This window comes from Dendrobium catenatum, unplaced genomic scaffold (assembly GCF_001605985.2).
Source record: "Dendrobium catenatum unplaced genomic scaffold, ASM160598v2 fragScaff_scaffold_123, whole genome shotgun sequence".
Lineage (NCBI taxonomy): Eukaryota > Viridiplantae > Streptophyta > Magnoliopsida > Asparagales > Orchidaceae > Dendrobium > Dendrobium catenatum.
Window position 1 is genome coordinate 1,092,943 of NW_021318585.1, and position 15,927 is coordinate 1,108,869.

The 15,927-nt window shown below is 30.8% G+C and overlaps 1 protein-coding gene across 1 annotated transcript; it reads left to right on the plus strand.

The window, feature by feature from the left end:
• The first annotated feature begins 1,086 nt into the window (after nt 1–1,086).
• LOC110098449 (probable 1-deoxy-D-xylulose-5-phosphate synthase 2, chloroplastic) lies at nt 1,087–6,118 on the plus strand. The gene is made up of 10 exons (XM_020825289.2): nt 1,087–1,276; nt 1,415–1,570; nt 1,657–1,821; nt 1,917–2,067; nt 2,163–2,434; nt 3,841–4,114; nt 4,368–4,675; nt 4,762–5,043; nt 5,114–5,398; nt 5,622–6,118. Exons 1-10 carry the CDS (start codon nt 1,193–1,195, stop codon nt 5,766–5,768), a joined length of 2,124 nt encoding a protein of 707 aa, XP_020680948.1. The 5' UTR covers nt 1,087–1,192; the 3' UTR covers nt 5,769–6,118.
• Nucleotides 6,119–15,927: the final 9,809 nt, after the last annotated feature.

Sequence of the window (15,927 nt, forward strand, 5' to 3'; positions counted from 1 at the left end):
TTATATTTAATTTTGAGATAATTTTTAATATATTTAATATTTACTTATATAATATTTAAATTTATAATTCATATTAAAATATTATTATTAATAACTTATTTAAAATAATATATATTATAATTTGATTTTAAAATAATATATAAATAAATATAATTATTTAAATATTAAATATATAATTATATAATAATTTTTTAATTCATGTATAAATCTTCCATATTTTGTTCTTATTTATTTCTCTCACATTGCATTAAAAAACCGTTACATTCTCCAATTATCAAGGATATTTTCCTTCCTTTCAAATTAGGCTGCAATCCATTTTAGATCGGATGATTAATATCTGAACGAGGAGAAATTAGTTCTTATGGTTATCAGATTATTCGGAGATAAATTAGGATACATCATATTACCTAATATAAAACATTACATAACAAAATAATGATATGAAGTATCCTGATTCGCCTCTGAACTGAATCCTGTGACCGCACAATAATTTCTCCTGAAGGAGAAACTCAGATCAGTCAGAATTTTTATATGGATTTTCCGTAAAATAAAGAATTTTTATATATGGTGAAAGCATAGCTGTTTGAGGCTGCAAATTGTTGCGTCCGGTGTCCGGATTCGTCCGGTCACCAATCCGGTGTCGCCACATCATCAAAATGCACCGAAATTCAGTATATCTGGGTGATGTGACGTCACTGAATTGGATGTCCCGACATCCAATGACCCAAGGCAATAATTCGCCGTTTGAGGCACGTATACTACAAGTATACAAAGACAGAGTCAACTAATTTCTTACAGGTGGAATGCAACGAACCCGAAATCCATTAAATCCCCAATAGTTTATAGTTCATCCATTACTTCACCCGAATTAAGAAAGAATGGTTAAACTTAAAAGTGAAACAGCGAATTCCCACATAGGCGCGTCATTTTTTTTCCAACTTTTTTTTTTTTTGGACATTTAGGCCATCTAAGACAAACTTACACACACAACGTATATACATGAACTTAAACTTTGGACCTCTTAGTTGAAAGCCTAAGCTCTCAATCAATAGGCAAGGAGAGTTGTGTATTTTTTTTTCCACCTTGCTCCGCTTCTGCAACTCTTATAAAGCTCCACCTCTGATCAATCGCCATTCATAAGGCTCTCAACACTTCTCATCTTCTCCTTCATCGACTTCGTCTCTTTCCTGCAATGGCGTTTTCTACCTCTCTAACGGCCGCCAGATGGCTCTCTGTCCAACCGGCGCTCTTACCTAGCGCCGGCTGCCGGCGTCGGGTATTGTTAATACGAGAAAGATCCCACCTTTCTCCATTTTCCTTTGTGGGCTTGCACAAAATCCAGCCTTTTTTATCTTCATTTCCTGTTTCCCTTTTCGGCCTATCTTCTTCCAAACAAAATTCATTTTTTTTTCAGGTTTATCTGAGAGCAAGTAGCCGTGATGGGGATCAGACGATTGCGGTTAGGGAAGATAAGAGTAGATGGAGGATTGATTTCACAGGAGAGAAGCCGGAGACTCCGTTGTTGGATACCATCAACTTCCCCATCCACATGAAGAATCTATCAGTTCATGTACTCATGATTTCCATTTGGAAACTATTTTTCTTTCTCCTCTTCCTTCCCTTCCTTCTTCATGAAATTTGTTGCCTTCTATATAGGAGTTGGAGCAGCTTGCCGCGGAACTGAGAGCTGAAATAGTGTACACTGTGTCTAAAACTGGCGGGCACCTGAGCTCTAGTCTTGGAGTGGTGGAGCTTGCTGTGGCTATTCATCATGTGTTCGATGCTCCTGATGACAGGATCATCTGGGATGTTGGCCATCAGGTCTGGATGGGTGAACTATTCTTTTTTTTTTTTTTTAATCTCGGATTGTTGTGTGGATTCGCAGAGTTTGAGCAAGAAAGATTCTTTTTTTGCAGGCATATCCGCATAAAATATTGACAGGAAGGAGATCAAGGATGTTAACCATAAGAAAGACATCTGGGCTTGCTGGTTTTCCAAAAAGGGAAGAGAGCATCTATGATGCTTTTGGGGTTGGCCATAGCTCTACAAGCATTTCTGCAGGACTTGGTATTCTAGCTGTGTTTTTTATCAAAGTTAATGTGATGTCTTTATGATCAAAGAGGGGCTAATTGATGTTTTTACTGCTCTGGATGTGCTTCTAGGAATGGCGGTCGCGAGGGATTTGTTGGGCAAGCAGAACCAAGTCATCTCTGTAATTGGAGATGGAGCTATGACAGCCGGACAAGCTTACGAGGCTATGAACAATTCAGGGTTCTTGGATTCCAATCTTATAATTGTGCTTAATGATAACCGGCAAGTATCTTTGCCGACGGCCACACTCGATGGGCCTGCAACTCCTGTGGGAGCTCTCAGCAGAGCCCTCTCCAAGCTTCAGGCTAGCACCAAGTTGCGAAAACTCAGGGAAGCGGCAAAGGTGGTAACTTTGTTTTGTAAATGTTCTTATAAATTAATTTTAATTTTAAGCTCTACATATTCCTTCTAATGAGTCAAAACTAAATCATCAGTTTTTTTTTTTTTTTAATTTTTTTTTTTTTAATAAGTGTATTCATTTTAGATATCTTGAGTATGTTCAGAGTGATGGTGAAATAGATGGGGGTATTATTAGTAGAATTCAAGTTGGATGGTTGAAGTAAATGAATACTTTTGGTTTGTTGTGTGATAGAAAAGTGACACTCCAGGGAAAATTTTATAAGATGGTGGTGAGACATGTAATGCTTTATGGCGCAGAATGGTGGTCATTGAAAGGGAAGCATAATATTAAGTTAAAGGTTGCTGAGATGAGGATGCTTAGGTGGATGAGTGGATTTACTCTTAGAGACAGTATATGAAACGAGCATATCCTTGAAAAGGTTGAAGTAGCTCCAATGACATATAAAATTTGAGAGAGTCGCCTTAGATGATTTGGTCATGTAAAACGGCGGCCTTCCGATGACCCTGTTAGGAGAGTAGATGTATTAGATTTGTCCTATGTTAGGAAAGGTAGAGGTAGACTTAAAAAGACTTGATTAGACAATATTAAAAATGACCTTCCTTTATTAGATTTATATGAGAATTTGACTATTAACACTACACAATGGAGAAAAAGGATTCATATAGCCAACCCCACGTAGTGGAATAAAGGCTAGATGTTGTTGTTGTTGTTGTTGTTGTTGTACTTTTTAATAAGCATGTTTTCTGATTACAAGCAACCAAACGGGCTTTTACATGAATCTGGCATAGCTTTCTTTACTATGTTGGAAGTTAGACGGAAGAAAGAATTTCTTGCAAGGTAGAAAAACTTTGAAGTCACTTTCATTATGTATTTAATGGATTCAAACCTTAAACTTGTACTTGGAGATCAAATCAAATATCACTGAACTAGTGGTTGATGATTTATGCAGTTAATGCATGTAAATAATGGGTAAATTCTATGCAAATATTTCTGAGTTCTTTCTATCTTTGTGGACTTTTGGGGAATTTGGAACTAACTTATCTTGTATTCAGTATTTCATTAATGATATTTCCTTCTTAGCTTATAAAAAAAAAAACTGAATAAATATTGTTCAAAATTATTCTATCTATTTATATATATAATTTATGGATGTGGATAAGATCAGCAGAAATTTTACCTTCCTTCAGTATTAAAAAATGTTAAGCGTGTAACACATGGGCGAGTGAATTCCACTCCAGCTTCGTAGATCAGGCCAAAAAATCAAATTTGAAGAAAGAATTAGTGAACTCAAAAGATGATTCTTCCCTATGCCAAATTTTCTGAAACATTTTCATTGATTTATGTTACAAAACATGTGCTTTCTCTTATAATTTATATTATTTGAGCAGAGCATCACAAAGCAGATTGGAGGACATGCACATGAAGTTGCAGCGAAAGTGGATGAGTATGCAAGAGGGATGATTAGCGCGTCAGGATCTTCACTGTTTGAGGAGCTTGGATTGTATTACATAGGACCCGTCAATGGCCATAACATCGATGATTTGGTGACAATATTCGAGAAGGTGAAGTCTATGCCTGCTCCTGGTCCAGTTCTCGTCCATGTTGTTACAGAGAAAGGAAAAGGATACCCCCCTGCCGAGGCTGCCGCTGATAAGATGCACGGTAAATTTTGACTTTTTCCCTCAGCTCGGTTTAAGCTTCGTTTGGGACGGCTTTCTTGTTGCTTCTTAAAGCAGCTTTCTAGTGCAAAAATTTTAATTATTGAACTAGAAAGCTACTTTATGAAGCAACAAGAAAGTCGTCCCAAACAAAGCCTTAGTTTATTATGTCACCATAAAGTAATAATCATTTATCAATCTATCATTTTTAATTTTACAACTGATTTTTCTTATAATTTCTTATCATTTTCTTGTAGGTGTTGTTAAGTTTGATGCAAAGACAGGGAAACAAGCCAAGCCAAAGCAGGCCACTCTTTCATACACTCAATACTTTGCAGATTCACTTATAAGAGAAGCTGAAGAGGATAGTAAGATTGTGGCCATCCATGCTGCTATGGGAGGAGGAACAGGACTTAATTATTTTCAGAAGAAGTTTCCTGAAAGATGCTTTGATGTTGGAATTGCAGAACAGCATGCTGTGACTTTTGCTGCAGGTCTAGCCACTGAAGGTCTCAAGCCTTTCTGTGCTATATATTCATCTTTCCTTCAACGAGGCTACGACCAGGTATAGCCAAAGTTATGAATTTGAAGAATTGCACCTGCATAAATCGTCTCATTTTAACAAACTTATATGGATGTTTGTGCTTCAAGGTGGTGCATGATGTAGATTTACAGAAGCTACCCGTGCGCTTCGCGATGGACCGAGCGGGACTTGTCGGTGCTGACGGACCAACACATTGCGGAGCATTCGACATCGCATACATGGCATGCTTGCCAAACATGATTGTGATGGCCCCAGCTGATGAAGCTGAGCTGATGCATATGGTTGCAACAGCAGCGGCCATAGATGACAGACCAAGCTGTTTCAGATTTCCAAGAGGGAATGGAGTTGGAGTTCCCCTTCCTACTAGAAACAAAGGCACTCCTCTTGAGGTAAAAATCTTCATGAACTTCTCTTGGTAAGTGATTCTTAAGCTAAGTAGTATTTTGCCTTCGATTATAGATTGGAAAGGGGAGAATTCTTGTCGAAGGAACTCGAATTGCGATTCTTGGATATGGATCCATTGTTCAGAACTGTTTGAAGGCTGCAAAGAGCTTAAAAGATCATAATGTTTCAATTACTGTGGCTGATGCTCGATTTTGTAAGCCTCTTGATGTGGATCTCATAAGAAGACTGGCAAATGAGCATGAGTTTCTGATCACAGCTGAAGAAGGTTCTATTGGAGGTTTTGGATCTCATGTTACTCATTTCTTAAGCTTGGATGGCCTCCTTGATGGGCATCTCAAGGTATAAACTCTCTCCCCTAAAGTTTTAGGCTTCGCATTCTTACTATTTCTTACAACATCTTTTTAGTATAAAAATTTTAAATTTTCTACTATGAAACTAATTTAAGAAGCAGTAAGAAAGCCGTCCCAAACGAAGCCTTAATTCATCAAGAATGGTTATTGATACACCATCTTAAATCTTTAATATTACTGAATCTCCTCTTCTTTCCCTTCTGCTGTTGCAGTTGAGATCATTGGTTCTTCCTGATAGATACATAGACCATGGAGCCCCACAGGATCAGATTGATGAAGCAGGGCTCTCTTCGAACCATATCGCAGCGACGGTTCTGTCCCTCTTAGGGAGGCCAAAGGAAGCTTTGCAATTAAAGTGAAGTGTGGGAAATTTAAAAATGAGGAAAGAATGAAGAACCAAACGGTCTGATTCTGTACTCTTATTGGTCCCAAAAGAGACATCAAACTCTCCCAAGGCTTTTGGTTCTTCTATCTTCCATTGGTGAAGATATTGGGAGACGCAATATAGGGTGTTTTCTTTGTTGTTTTATTTCTGTATCTGTTCTTATGTTAGTTGGGATCAGTACAAGCCTTCTTATTTGTATATTCTTCATTTGTCTTCTTGCATTGTTCTTAAGACTTTGTAGATAGTTAGTATATGGGAAAGTTCCTTCAACTTGGAATCATTCTTACTTCCAATGCTATCATGTTTTCTGTTTTGTTTTTTTAATTTGGAAATAAAAAGGGTGGAAAATGAAAAATCTTTCTTTTCAAGATAACACGCCTTATTATTATTATTATTATTGTTGTTGTTGTTATTTTTTTTTAAAGAATCTGAGTGAGAATTTGGTGAAATTATTTTGTGTGGATGCCGAGCTCGGTACCACGACTCGGTACTGCGCATTACAGACCTCGATACCGTTGACGTGCCATATTCTGATTGGTCTCCGAATGGTGAACTGCATTCGGCGTCCGCACAAAATAATATCTCGAGAATTTGAGACGTTTTTGTAGAATTCCCATCTCCTTTCATAAACTGTTATTGACTAGCGCAGCAGCAAAGAGAAAGGTTATTGGTTGAGTTGCTTTTGTTGCTAAAACAAATGCTTAATGAAAAAATTAGGAGAAAAATGAAATCAAATGTAACATTGTTTTTGACACTATAAATTATTAATATGATAAACTTTAAAAGAGTGCTCAGACTATTCATATATGATCAATTTAATTTCAGAGTATCTTATTAGGTCAAATTAATCTCTTGATTATATAAAAATTGATCTAAAATGACTTTTTGTGCTAAATTGAGTTCAATTTTATGTCACAATTATAACATGGGGGAACATTTGGTTTAATTTTGTATATTTGAGAGACTAAAGTTTGTTTGGGACAGCTTTTTATCGCTTCTTAAATCAGCTTTTTAGTGCAAAAATTAAAATTTTTTACTAAAAAGCTGCTTTAATAATTTTTGTACTAAAAAGTTGATTTAAGAAGCGGTAAAAAACCTTTCCAAATAAGGCCTAAATTAGACCAATGTGATACTGTAAAAGTAAATTGGTCACACACGAATAATTTTATGAATATTTTGAATTATTTTCATTATTGGAGTTTCAAGACAAATGCTTATAAAAGGTGTTTTTAGTCAAGGCAATTTTTATATGGATAATATTAAAAATCAAAGCTTTGTCTCATAAAATTCCAATTACTTTGGACAATGCTTAGTCATAAAGATCCAAATAGCTTGAAGATATTCCCTTAAGGTGTTCTCTTGGCCATGCTCGCATTAATGTTGAAGCACTATAATTCTTTTTATTTTATGTTTTTTAAGTGACAGATTGACAATCTCCCATCCACCAAAATAAATATGCAGCACAGTCTTCGCAGTAGTGCTATGAAGTATTTAAGACACTAATGAACTATGAACGTGGAGGGTGGAAGAAGAAATTTTCTATAATAGATTTTTTTTTTTTTTTTTTTTTTTTTTTTTTTTTTTTTTGATCTCTTTCGAAAGCAATAAGAAAGCTGTGTCAAACGAAGACTATGAATCCATTTCAGACAGATGTTGCAGTTTTTAATAAAGGTGATTATAAAACTGCTACGAATAAAGTAACTTTTTTAAAATATGATATAGAAAATAGATTTCTAACACAGAAATTTATTGAAAATAATAAAAAAGCAGTGATCAAATAAAAATTATAATTATTGTCTGTAAAGCAAAACAGTCAGAAAGTTGTCTCAAATAAAGCCTAAGAATTCGTTTGGAATGGATTTTTTACTACTTCTAACAGCTTTTAAGTACAAAAATTTTAATTTTTATACTAAAAAAATTATTCACCAGCCAATTTATTAATAATGAAAGAGATAATTTCCTTTCAATACAATCAATTTATTGTTATATATATATTATATATTTTTTTTTTGTTCACTATTTTGTAATAATAATAATAATAATAATAATAGACAAATAGATGGCAGGAATTCTCATTTAGTGCATGGAGAGACATATAAGCAATGCTCTATTAAAATTCTGCACTTCTTTTGATAGTGGAGCTCAAACTTTCCACTTATCAATTAATGCCAATGCATTTGTTTCAATGGAGAGATGGGATGCATGCATTTTAAAATCCCAATCAAAGTTGTAAAGGTTGAATTTTTTTATTTTTTTTAATGACTCACTGCACCATTCAGTGAATAATTGTATTATAATAATGTAATTTTAAAAAAATTATTATACCAATTTATGTATGATAATATTTAATAGAAAATTCCAATATAATATTGATAATGAATGATGGAACAAATATTTCTATTTCATATAATATAAAAACTCATTTAAAAGAAAGGAAGAAAATGATGGTATGTTGATGATATATCCTTTAAAAAAAGCTAAAGCAAATTTTTGTACTAAAATTTTAATTTCAGAAGCAATAAAAAAGTAATCACAAACGAAGCCTAATTTCATATATTATGTATGTGTTAATTTTTGTAATTTTTTTTAATTATTATTCATAAAATGAAGTAAGGCAGTCGAAAGGATGAGGCTTCATTTGAGATAATTTCTTAATTTTCTTATTGTTAAAATAGTTTTTGGTATAAAAATTTTTTAAAAGCAATAAAAAAAGTTGTAGTCAAATAGAGAAATTAAAGTAGTAAAAAAACTTGGCCTAAATAAATAAATTTTCAAAACATTTCAACTTCAAAAATATCAAAATGATTGTAAATAAAAAGAAAATTGTATTATTTGATTGTACATCTAAATAATTTCATAACATTCAAAGAGCTCAAAACTCCAAATTGCATGTTCCCTAATAATTCAGAATAGATATCATAAATTTGAGTTTGGCATATGGCATTATCAAATTTTATCTTGCTTTATGTGCATAAATTGATTTGTAACTAACAATATTTCATTTTATGGGCAATTGATCTCAAATTTATTTGTAACTAGTTTTGTGTCTTACTATAATATAGTATTTTTTATATTTTAGATAGATTTGATTCCTTAAAATTATAAATTAAAAAATATTTTCCATTTGTTATTTCTATTTTATTTGATATTATTTATTAATTATAATTATAATAATGAATCATAAATAGAAGGGAAAGGCATCTTGCTACTCTATGAAATCATATCACTTATGCTTTGTTTGGGACAAATTTTTTATTCCAATATTTTTAAGTTCATGATCATAATTTTCATTTGGTCAATATTTTTTTGCTACTTTCAAAAAAGATTTATACTAAAAAGCTATTTCATATAATAGTTTTAAAAAAGTTACTTTTTTGATAGCAATTTTAAATCATCTTTATAAAAATTATAGTAGTTTTAGGTTTTATTTGGGACAAATTTTCTTACTTCTTCATAAAACGAAGTTTTAGTACAAAAATATTACATTTATATTAAAAAATTATTTTAAAAACAGCAAAAAAACAGCCATAAACGAAGCCTTAAACGAACTCTTAGTCATTCAAAACCTTTGGAGTCAATCCTTTGAACATAATCCCTCAATTGAATTGTTGAAATCATTTTTTATTTGAAGAACATTTCAATCATTTAAATACATTACAATTTTGCTCAAGCTAGAGGACATAAAGGAAAAGGAGAACAAGGGTATCATTATTATAGAAAAAAGCATGGGAATGCCTTTGTCATGTTATTTCGTTCAGTCACATCAAAGAGTTGTTTGTCGATTGATAACTTTGTACTTACACAACTCTCCTTGGCCTATTGGTTGAGAGCTTAGGCTTCCAACTAAGAGATTCAGGGTTCGAGTCTTTGTGTATGCGTTGTGTGTGTGAGTTTGCCTTGGCCTAAATGTCCAAAAAAAAAAAAAACAACTTTGTACTTATCATGTACTAGTGTGAATTGCTTATGCTCCACAAAAATCATTACGTGCAGAGTTTAAACGTAAAAAGTCATTCATTTTTGTAATTATGTACATTAAAATATTTTTTACAATACTTATTTTAGTATAATTTTTTTGGGGATTTACATACATACCACGTTATTTCATATTATTTACATATCTAACATTCAAAACATTAATATTACATGCTTACCATCTATTGAATGAATTTGGATGCATATAATGAAATATTAAAGTTTATAAGATGGTATGAATAGTATAAATGAATTATATTAGTGATATATTTGATATTAAAACTGTATTTGAGTAGTAGGCATGTAATATTAATGATTATGGTCTTAAATATGTAAACAATATGAAATAAAGTGGTATGTATGTAAATCCCCCAAATTTCTTTAAAAGCGGTGAAAAATGGTAAAAAACTATCCCGAAAGAAGCGTTAGTTTTCTACCTTCTCTTGCAACGGGTGGTTCCCAATTCCTATTGATGTCATCCTCATTGGCAGCTTTGGCTTCACTAACAAGTTCACCATGAACTTGGTTCTTTGATGCTCTTAGCTAGCTCCTTGGTTCAGTGACTTGCCTTTTGCTGAAATTGCCTTAACAAAATGATGTATCTCTGCATGTTGGCTTTGAGAAGTTAGTAATAAGCTCAAGGACTTGCCACCTACATTGAACAATGTCAATCTATACATCATTGAAGTACTCATTTATCTCTGCAACTATGGAAGATCCATAAGAATTGTATATGCAACTTGTCTTCTTTTCTGAAATTCCTTCAGCTACGCTTGTAGTTTGACTAGAAGCTCTTCTCTCTTGATAGTGAAATCAAGTCGAGTTTTTTCTCTCAAACTTAGCTTCTTCTCTTTCCTCTCCCTTCTTTTCCTTCATCAGCATGAATAGTAAGATTTTGAAGTTTTTTTTTTCACACAAAATCAAATCCTACAGAACCATCTAAGAAAAAGTTTACATCTACTTTTTTCACCAAAAGATCTGCACCAAATACTAAATTACAAAGAAAACTTGGAACTTCAATGCATCTATGCATATAACTATATAATTGATTCCAAAATCTATGATTTAGGTTTTTTTTTATAGTTTTCTTACTGTTTTTTACGGTACTTTTTTAGTTCAAAATTTTTTTTAAAAAAAAAACAGTGGAAAAATTGCGGTAAGAAGCTATCTCAAATAAAGTCTTAGACTCGGGCTTTGTTTGGGACAACTTTTTAAAGTAGCTTTCTAGCAAAAAAAATTTCTTATTCAAAAATATATTGTTTAAAATTTTGCTTTAAAAAATAATAAGAAAACTGTTACAAACGAAGCCTTTGTTTTGAATAGTTTTCTTATTATTTTCTAAAGCAACAAAATCTATCATAAACTAAGCCTTAGGCTTCTTTTGGGACGGCTTTCTTATTACTTAAAGCTGTTGTCTAGTTAAAAATTTTAATTTTTATATTTAAAAGTACTTTAAAAAATAATAAAAAAGCCGTCTCAAACGTTACATTCGACATGGTCAAGAATTGATTATTCATGAAGCATTAAATCGTTGAATTATTTTACATATTTAACTAAAATCATAGGCTTTAAATTGTTGTTTCTAATTGTTTGGCTTATTTCCAGCCGACTCAGATAACTTTTATTATTATTATTATTATTATTATTATTATTATTATTATTTAATTGTTTTCTTCTTGATTTTATATTTTTATCGTTTACTTGGCCTAAACTTCTTGAAGTTGCATGCATTCTAGCATGCGAAGCTTCCAATAATAAATAATCAAAATAAGCAAAAAAAAATATTAATAAATAAATAATATTATTATTAATTTGTAAGTCGAGATAAGTTAGCCGAAAAACTGCCCAACGTCACTCTTACAATAGCTCAAAATTTATTTAAATAAATGTCATAATTAATTTAGAAAAAATATATTTATTTATTAGAGATGAGAGAATTTATAATTTCTTAATAGACTTTAGCATAGTTAAGACTTTGTTTGAGACAACTTTTTTACTGCTTCTTAAATCACTTTTAAGTACTAAAAATTGTTTTATGAAACAATAAAAAGTCGTCCAAACAAAGCATAGGTTAGTAAAATTAAATTAAATGTGGTATTTATTGCGTTTAGCTATAGTCTTCATGTCTTCTATTTAAATTTTGGTAAGGTATGGATTGAAAAAAAAAAATCCCTTTATAATCAAATAAAATTTTGGAATCATATACATATCTCAAAATAATAAAAGAAATTGAACTTTCCTCAATTTTAACTTCAAAATTTTTTTCAAAGATTAAATGAGCCCTAAATGCATATCTATTTAATCAAAATTAGTGATAAACTCTTTAGATATTATGCTAATTGTAAAAAAATTATTTGAAACATTATTTTTGTTATTTTATATGAACTTGGAGAAAGCAATATACCAGATAACGACTGCGACCAACGAATAAGTGATTACAAATCCAATATTCGTCAATGTGATGATCAGATGTGGTGTTAACAACGATAATAACAGCGATGAGGGTGGTTTGATGACGCTTTTTCATCGCTTATATCAAACTGGTGTTAATCGGGAAATTAATATTTTTATTATACCATGATTGACACGAGAAAATTATTAAAAACACTAAAAATTTTAAATTGGATAAAATTTTAAAATAATTAAAATACACTAAAAAAATACGTTTTTTAATGATTTCAATCATATCCATATATTTTTTCTAGATTGATGGATGACCACTATGAAATGGATCTCTAATTAGGCTTATCTACAATGATCAAAGAATTTAAAAACCTAATGGCAACATTAATTTTACATTATATAATGGTTTTACACTTTTACCAGGTCGTTCTCTTCATTAAAATACTATAATTTTCTCATGTTAATTGACCCAATATTTTTCCTTGAATTTTTTTTTATTTAAGGCAACATAATACTGAAATTAATAGATGCATTAAAATCCCCACTAGAATAATCTACTGAATATATTTGAAGAGGAATTTTTTTACATACATATCACAATTTTTATTTATTTTCATATTTAATATTTAAATTTAAATTTAATTATAAAATATTGTTTTGCCTCAATCACATTAAAATGATGCATGAAAATATATATCTCATTTTAAAAAACAATTATTTGTAAATTTTTACGTAATTTAAGTACTTAGGTATTATAAAAATAAATATATAATTCATAAAAATTTTATGATAGTAATATATATATATATATATATATATGCCATTATTACTGGCTTTCATAATCCTTGGTCATAGCATCAAGACAGTTAAGAATAAATAAACAAATAATAATATAATATTATTAAAGTAAAAATAATAAAATATTATCTATAGAGAGAAGAGAGATTTTGCCTTCAAACTCTTGCTAAATTAACAAGTGGACCGTTGAAAGAGAAAGAGAGAAAGGATTGGACAGTTAAGACAAAACTCCTCAAATGCTATTTTGCTAGCTACATTAATTAATTATTTAATTATGATGTCAATATCTTAGAGAGTAATTAAATACATTGCATTCATATTTTATTTGTTTATAAAACAAAATTTATGTCATTTTTTAAGCTCCACAATGAAATCGATAGAAATTTGACACAAATGAAAAATATAGATTAAATTTTGTTATAAATTAGACATTTGAATGACATTTTTTTAAAAAATAAAGAAAGATGAATGTTAATTTTATAAATTGTTAAGATTTGAGTGTTGATTTAAAGTCTAAATATTATAAATTTCAATTATTTTTATCAATTAAATTCTACTTCATAACTAACATACAAATATTGCTTCTTGTGTATAATCATTTAAAGGTTCGTGTTGAACAACTTTTTTATTGCTTCTTAAATCAATTTTTTAGTAAAAAATTGCTTTAAAAAGCAATAAGAAGCTGTCCCAAACAAACTGAATCTTAAAAAGCACAGCAAAACTTCATTTCATTTTAAACAGTTCATTTATTAAGGAAATATCTACTCAAAATTATTATGCAAAATACCATCATGTAATTGATAGCATATATATCTCATTCATATAAGTATTCCTAAATGATTATACATAATATATAACTGTTCAGATTTCTGAAAGTGTTTTTTCCTAGCTTAAATAAAGTATCAAAGATCCTAATCTCTCCTATGAGCAAAATCTTTGATACCAACATCATAGCTTAAAAAATCATCAATCTCCACATCCTATGACCAAACAAGTGTAGTTCATCTTCATCAACTTCAACTACCTAAAACCCACTCAAGCTCCCTACTACCTCTTACTACCGCCCATCACAGGGGAAATTATTGGGTCAGGTCACCGGACACAGCTTACGTTCAATATTCACATACTAAGCAATACTGAGCTCGGTACTTAGTACCAAGCAGTACTGAGCAGTATCGAGCTCGGTACTGCTCAGTACGAGTAGGAGGTGATGTGCGCATTTTCATTGGCTCTGACACATCCAGTACCTAACCCAATAATTTCCCCCATCACAGAGACCACCACAAGGTATATCTCAAAATCTTCAACTCAGCTCACTCTATTTAAGATTCGTTTGGGACAACTTTCTTACTGCTTTAAAAGCAGTGAAAAGCTATCCCAAATGAAGCCTAAGTTAACTCTTGCTTCACTCTAGTTCACCTCCATGTTTGAACCTCTAATGGCTTACATTGTCTCCTCCAGCTCTTCTGATGTTGATGTGTGAGGCAAACTTACCTCAATATATTTTAAAGCATTGTCCTTAACCAGTGTAAACCCCCGCATCGCTTTACACGGACCAACACTTTACTCAGAGCTCAATTTTGAATTAAGTTTCAACCGTACAACAACATTTAAAAAAAAAACATTTATCATGCGAATTATATTATATAGTGATAGTAAGGCGTCGATACCTTTGGAAGATAAGAAGTGACCAAATCGAGCAATAACCATCTAAATCATTTAAATGTCATCCACGTTTTTAATACTTTCTAAATTGTCTGGATAAACGAAATTCTGAAAGAGAACAAAGCAATGATGAGAAATTATTATAACAACATTTATTGATTAAATATGTTAAAGAAAATTAAAAAAACATTGTACTTTTTGATAAAATAAATTTCTGCTAAAAAATCTTTAAGATTTTATTTGAAATAATTTTCTTCTTATTTTTTAAAATATTTTTTCTAAAACAAATATTTCTTAAATATAACTAAAAATTAATAATAAAAAAAACAAAATTTATTATGCACCCAAAAAAAGTGCTTTGAATTAGTTTCTGAGAAAAAAAAGAAGCTTTGATAGAACAAAAAATTATCCCCAATTAATTCGTGAGATAATAAAAAAAATTAGAATGCTTTTAAATATTAAAAGTTATATAATAATATAAAAATATATTAATAGTTTTAAAAATTAAATTAAGTGTTATACCATATATATGAGGCTAATTGATTATTTATAATTAGAAAGGCAAAATTATATGACTTTAATTGCCCCAATAATATCAATAATTGGACAGAAATGGCCGCAATATTTTTGTTCGGAGATCAGAAAGATGATCATAACTTCATTTCGAATCAAATTATACTTATCATAAAAATGGGATTCCTATTGCATTCCAATGCGAACAATTAATGAGATAAAAAGAAAAATCTATGTTGGAAAACAAACATGATTTGAACACTACAAATAATATTAGTTTTTTGTTTGAACCAAAATTAAATATCTATTTCAAATCTTTAAATTAAATTTTTTTATTGAAACTCTGTTTTAAAAATTAATAAAAAAGCCGTCTCAAACAAAACCTAACACTTAGGCTTCGTTTGGGATGTTAGGTTTCGTATGGGACGGCTTTCTTGATGCTTTTTAAAATAGGCTTTTAGTATAAAAATTAAAAAATTTATACTAAAAAAATACTTCAAGAAGCAGTACGAAATGTGTCTGACGTCCCAAACGAACCTTAGTTTGGGGTGACTTTCTTACTACTCTAAACAGTAAAAAAAAACAATAACAAACGAAGACTTAGTACTAGCCCCACACTTCAATCACAAGCAAATTTCAGAATAAATGACTACCAATTTTTCTCGCAAAACAACAACAACAACAACAACAACAAGCCTTTATCCTACCTACATGGAATCTGCTACATGAATCCTTTTCTCCATTATGTCCTGTTAAAAATCAAATTCTTGTTTAAATCTAAT

Bases quoted from the DNA above. Each gene is read 5' to 3' on its own strand.
- LOC110098449 (XM_020825289.2), top strand. From the start codon at position 1,193: ATGGCGTTTTCTACCTCTCTAACGGCCGCCAGATGGCTCTCTGTCCAA. The intron at 1,822-1,916 runs GTCTGGATGGGT...CTTTTTTTGCAG, and splicing joins TCTGGGATGTTGGCCATCAG to GCATATCCGCATAAAATATT. The intron at 2,068-2,162 runs GTATTCTAGCTG...ATGTGCTTCTAG, and splicing joins AAGCATTTCTGCAGGACTTG to GAATGGCGGTCGCGAGGGAT.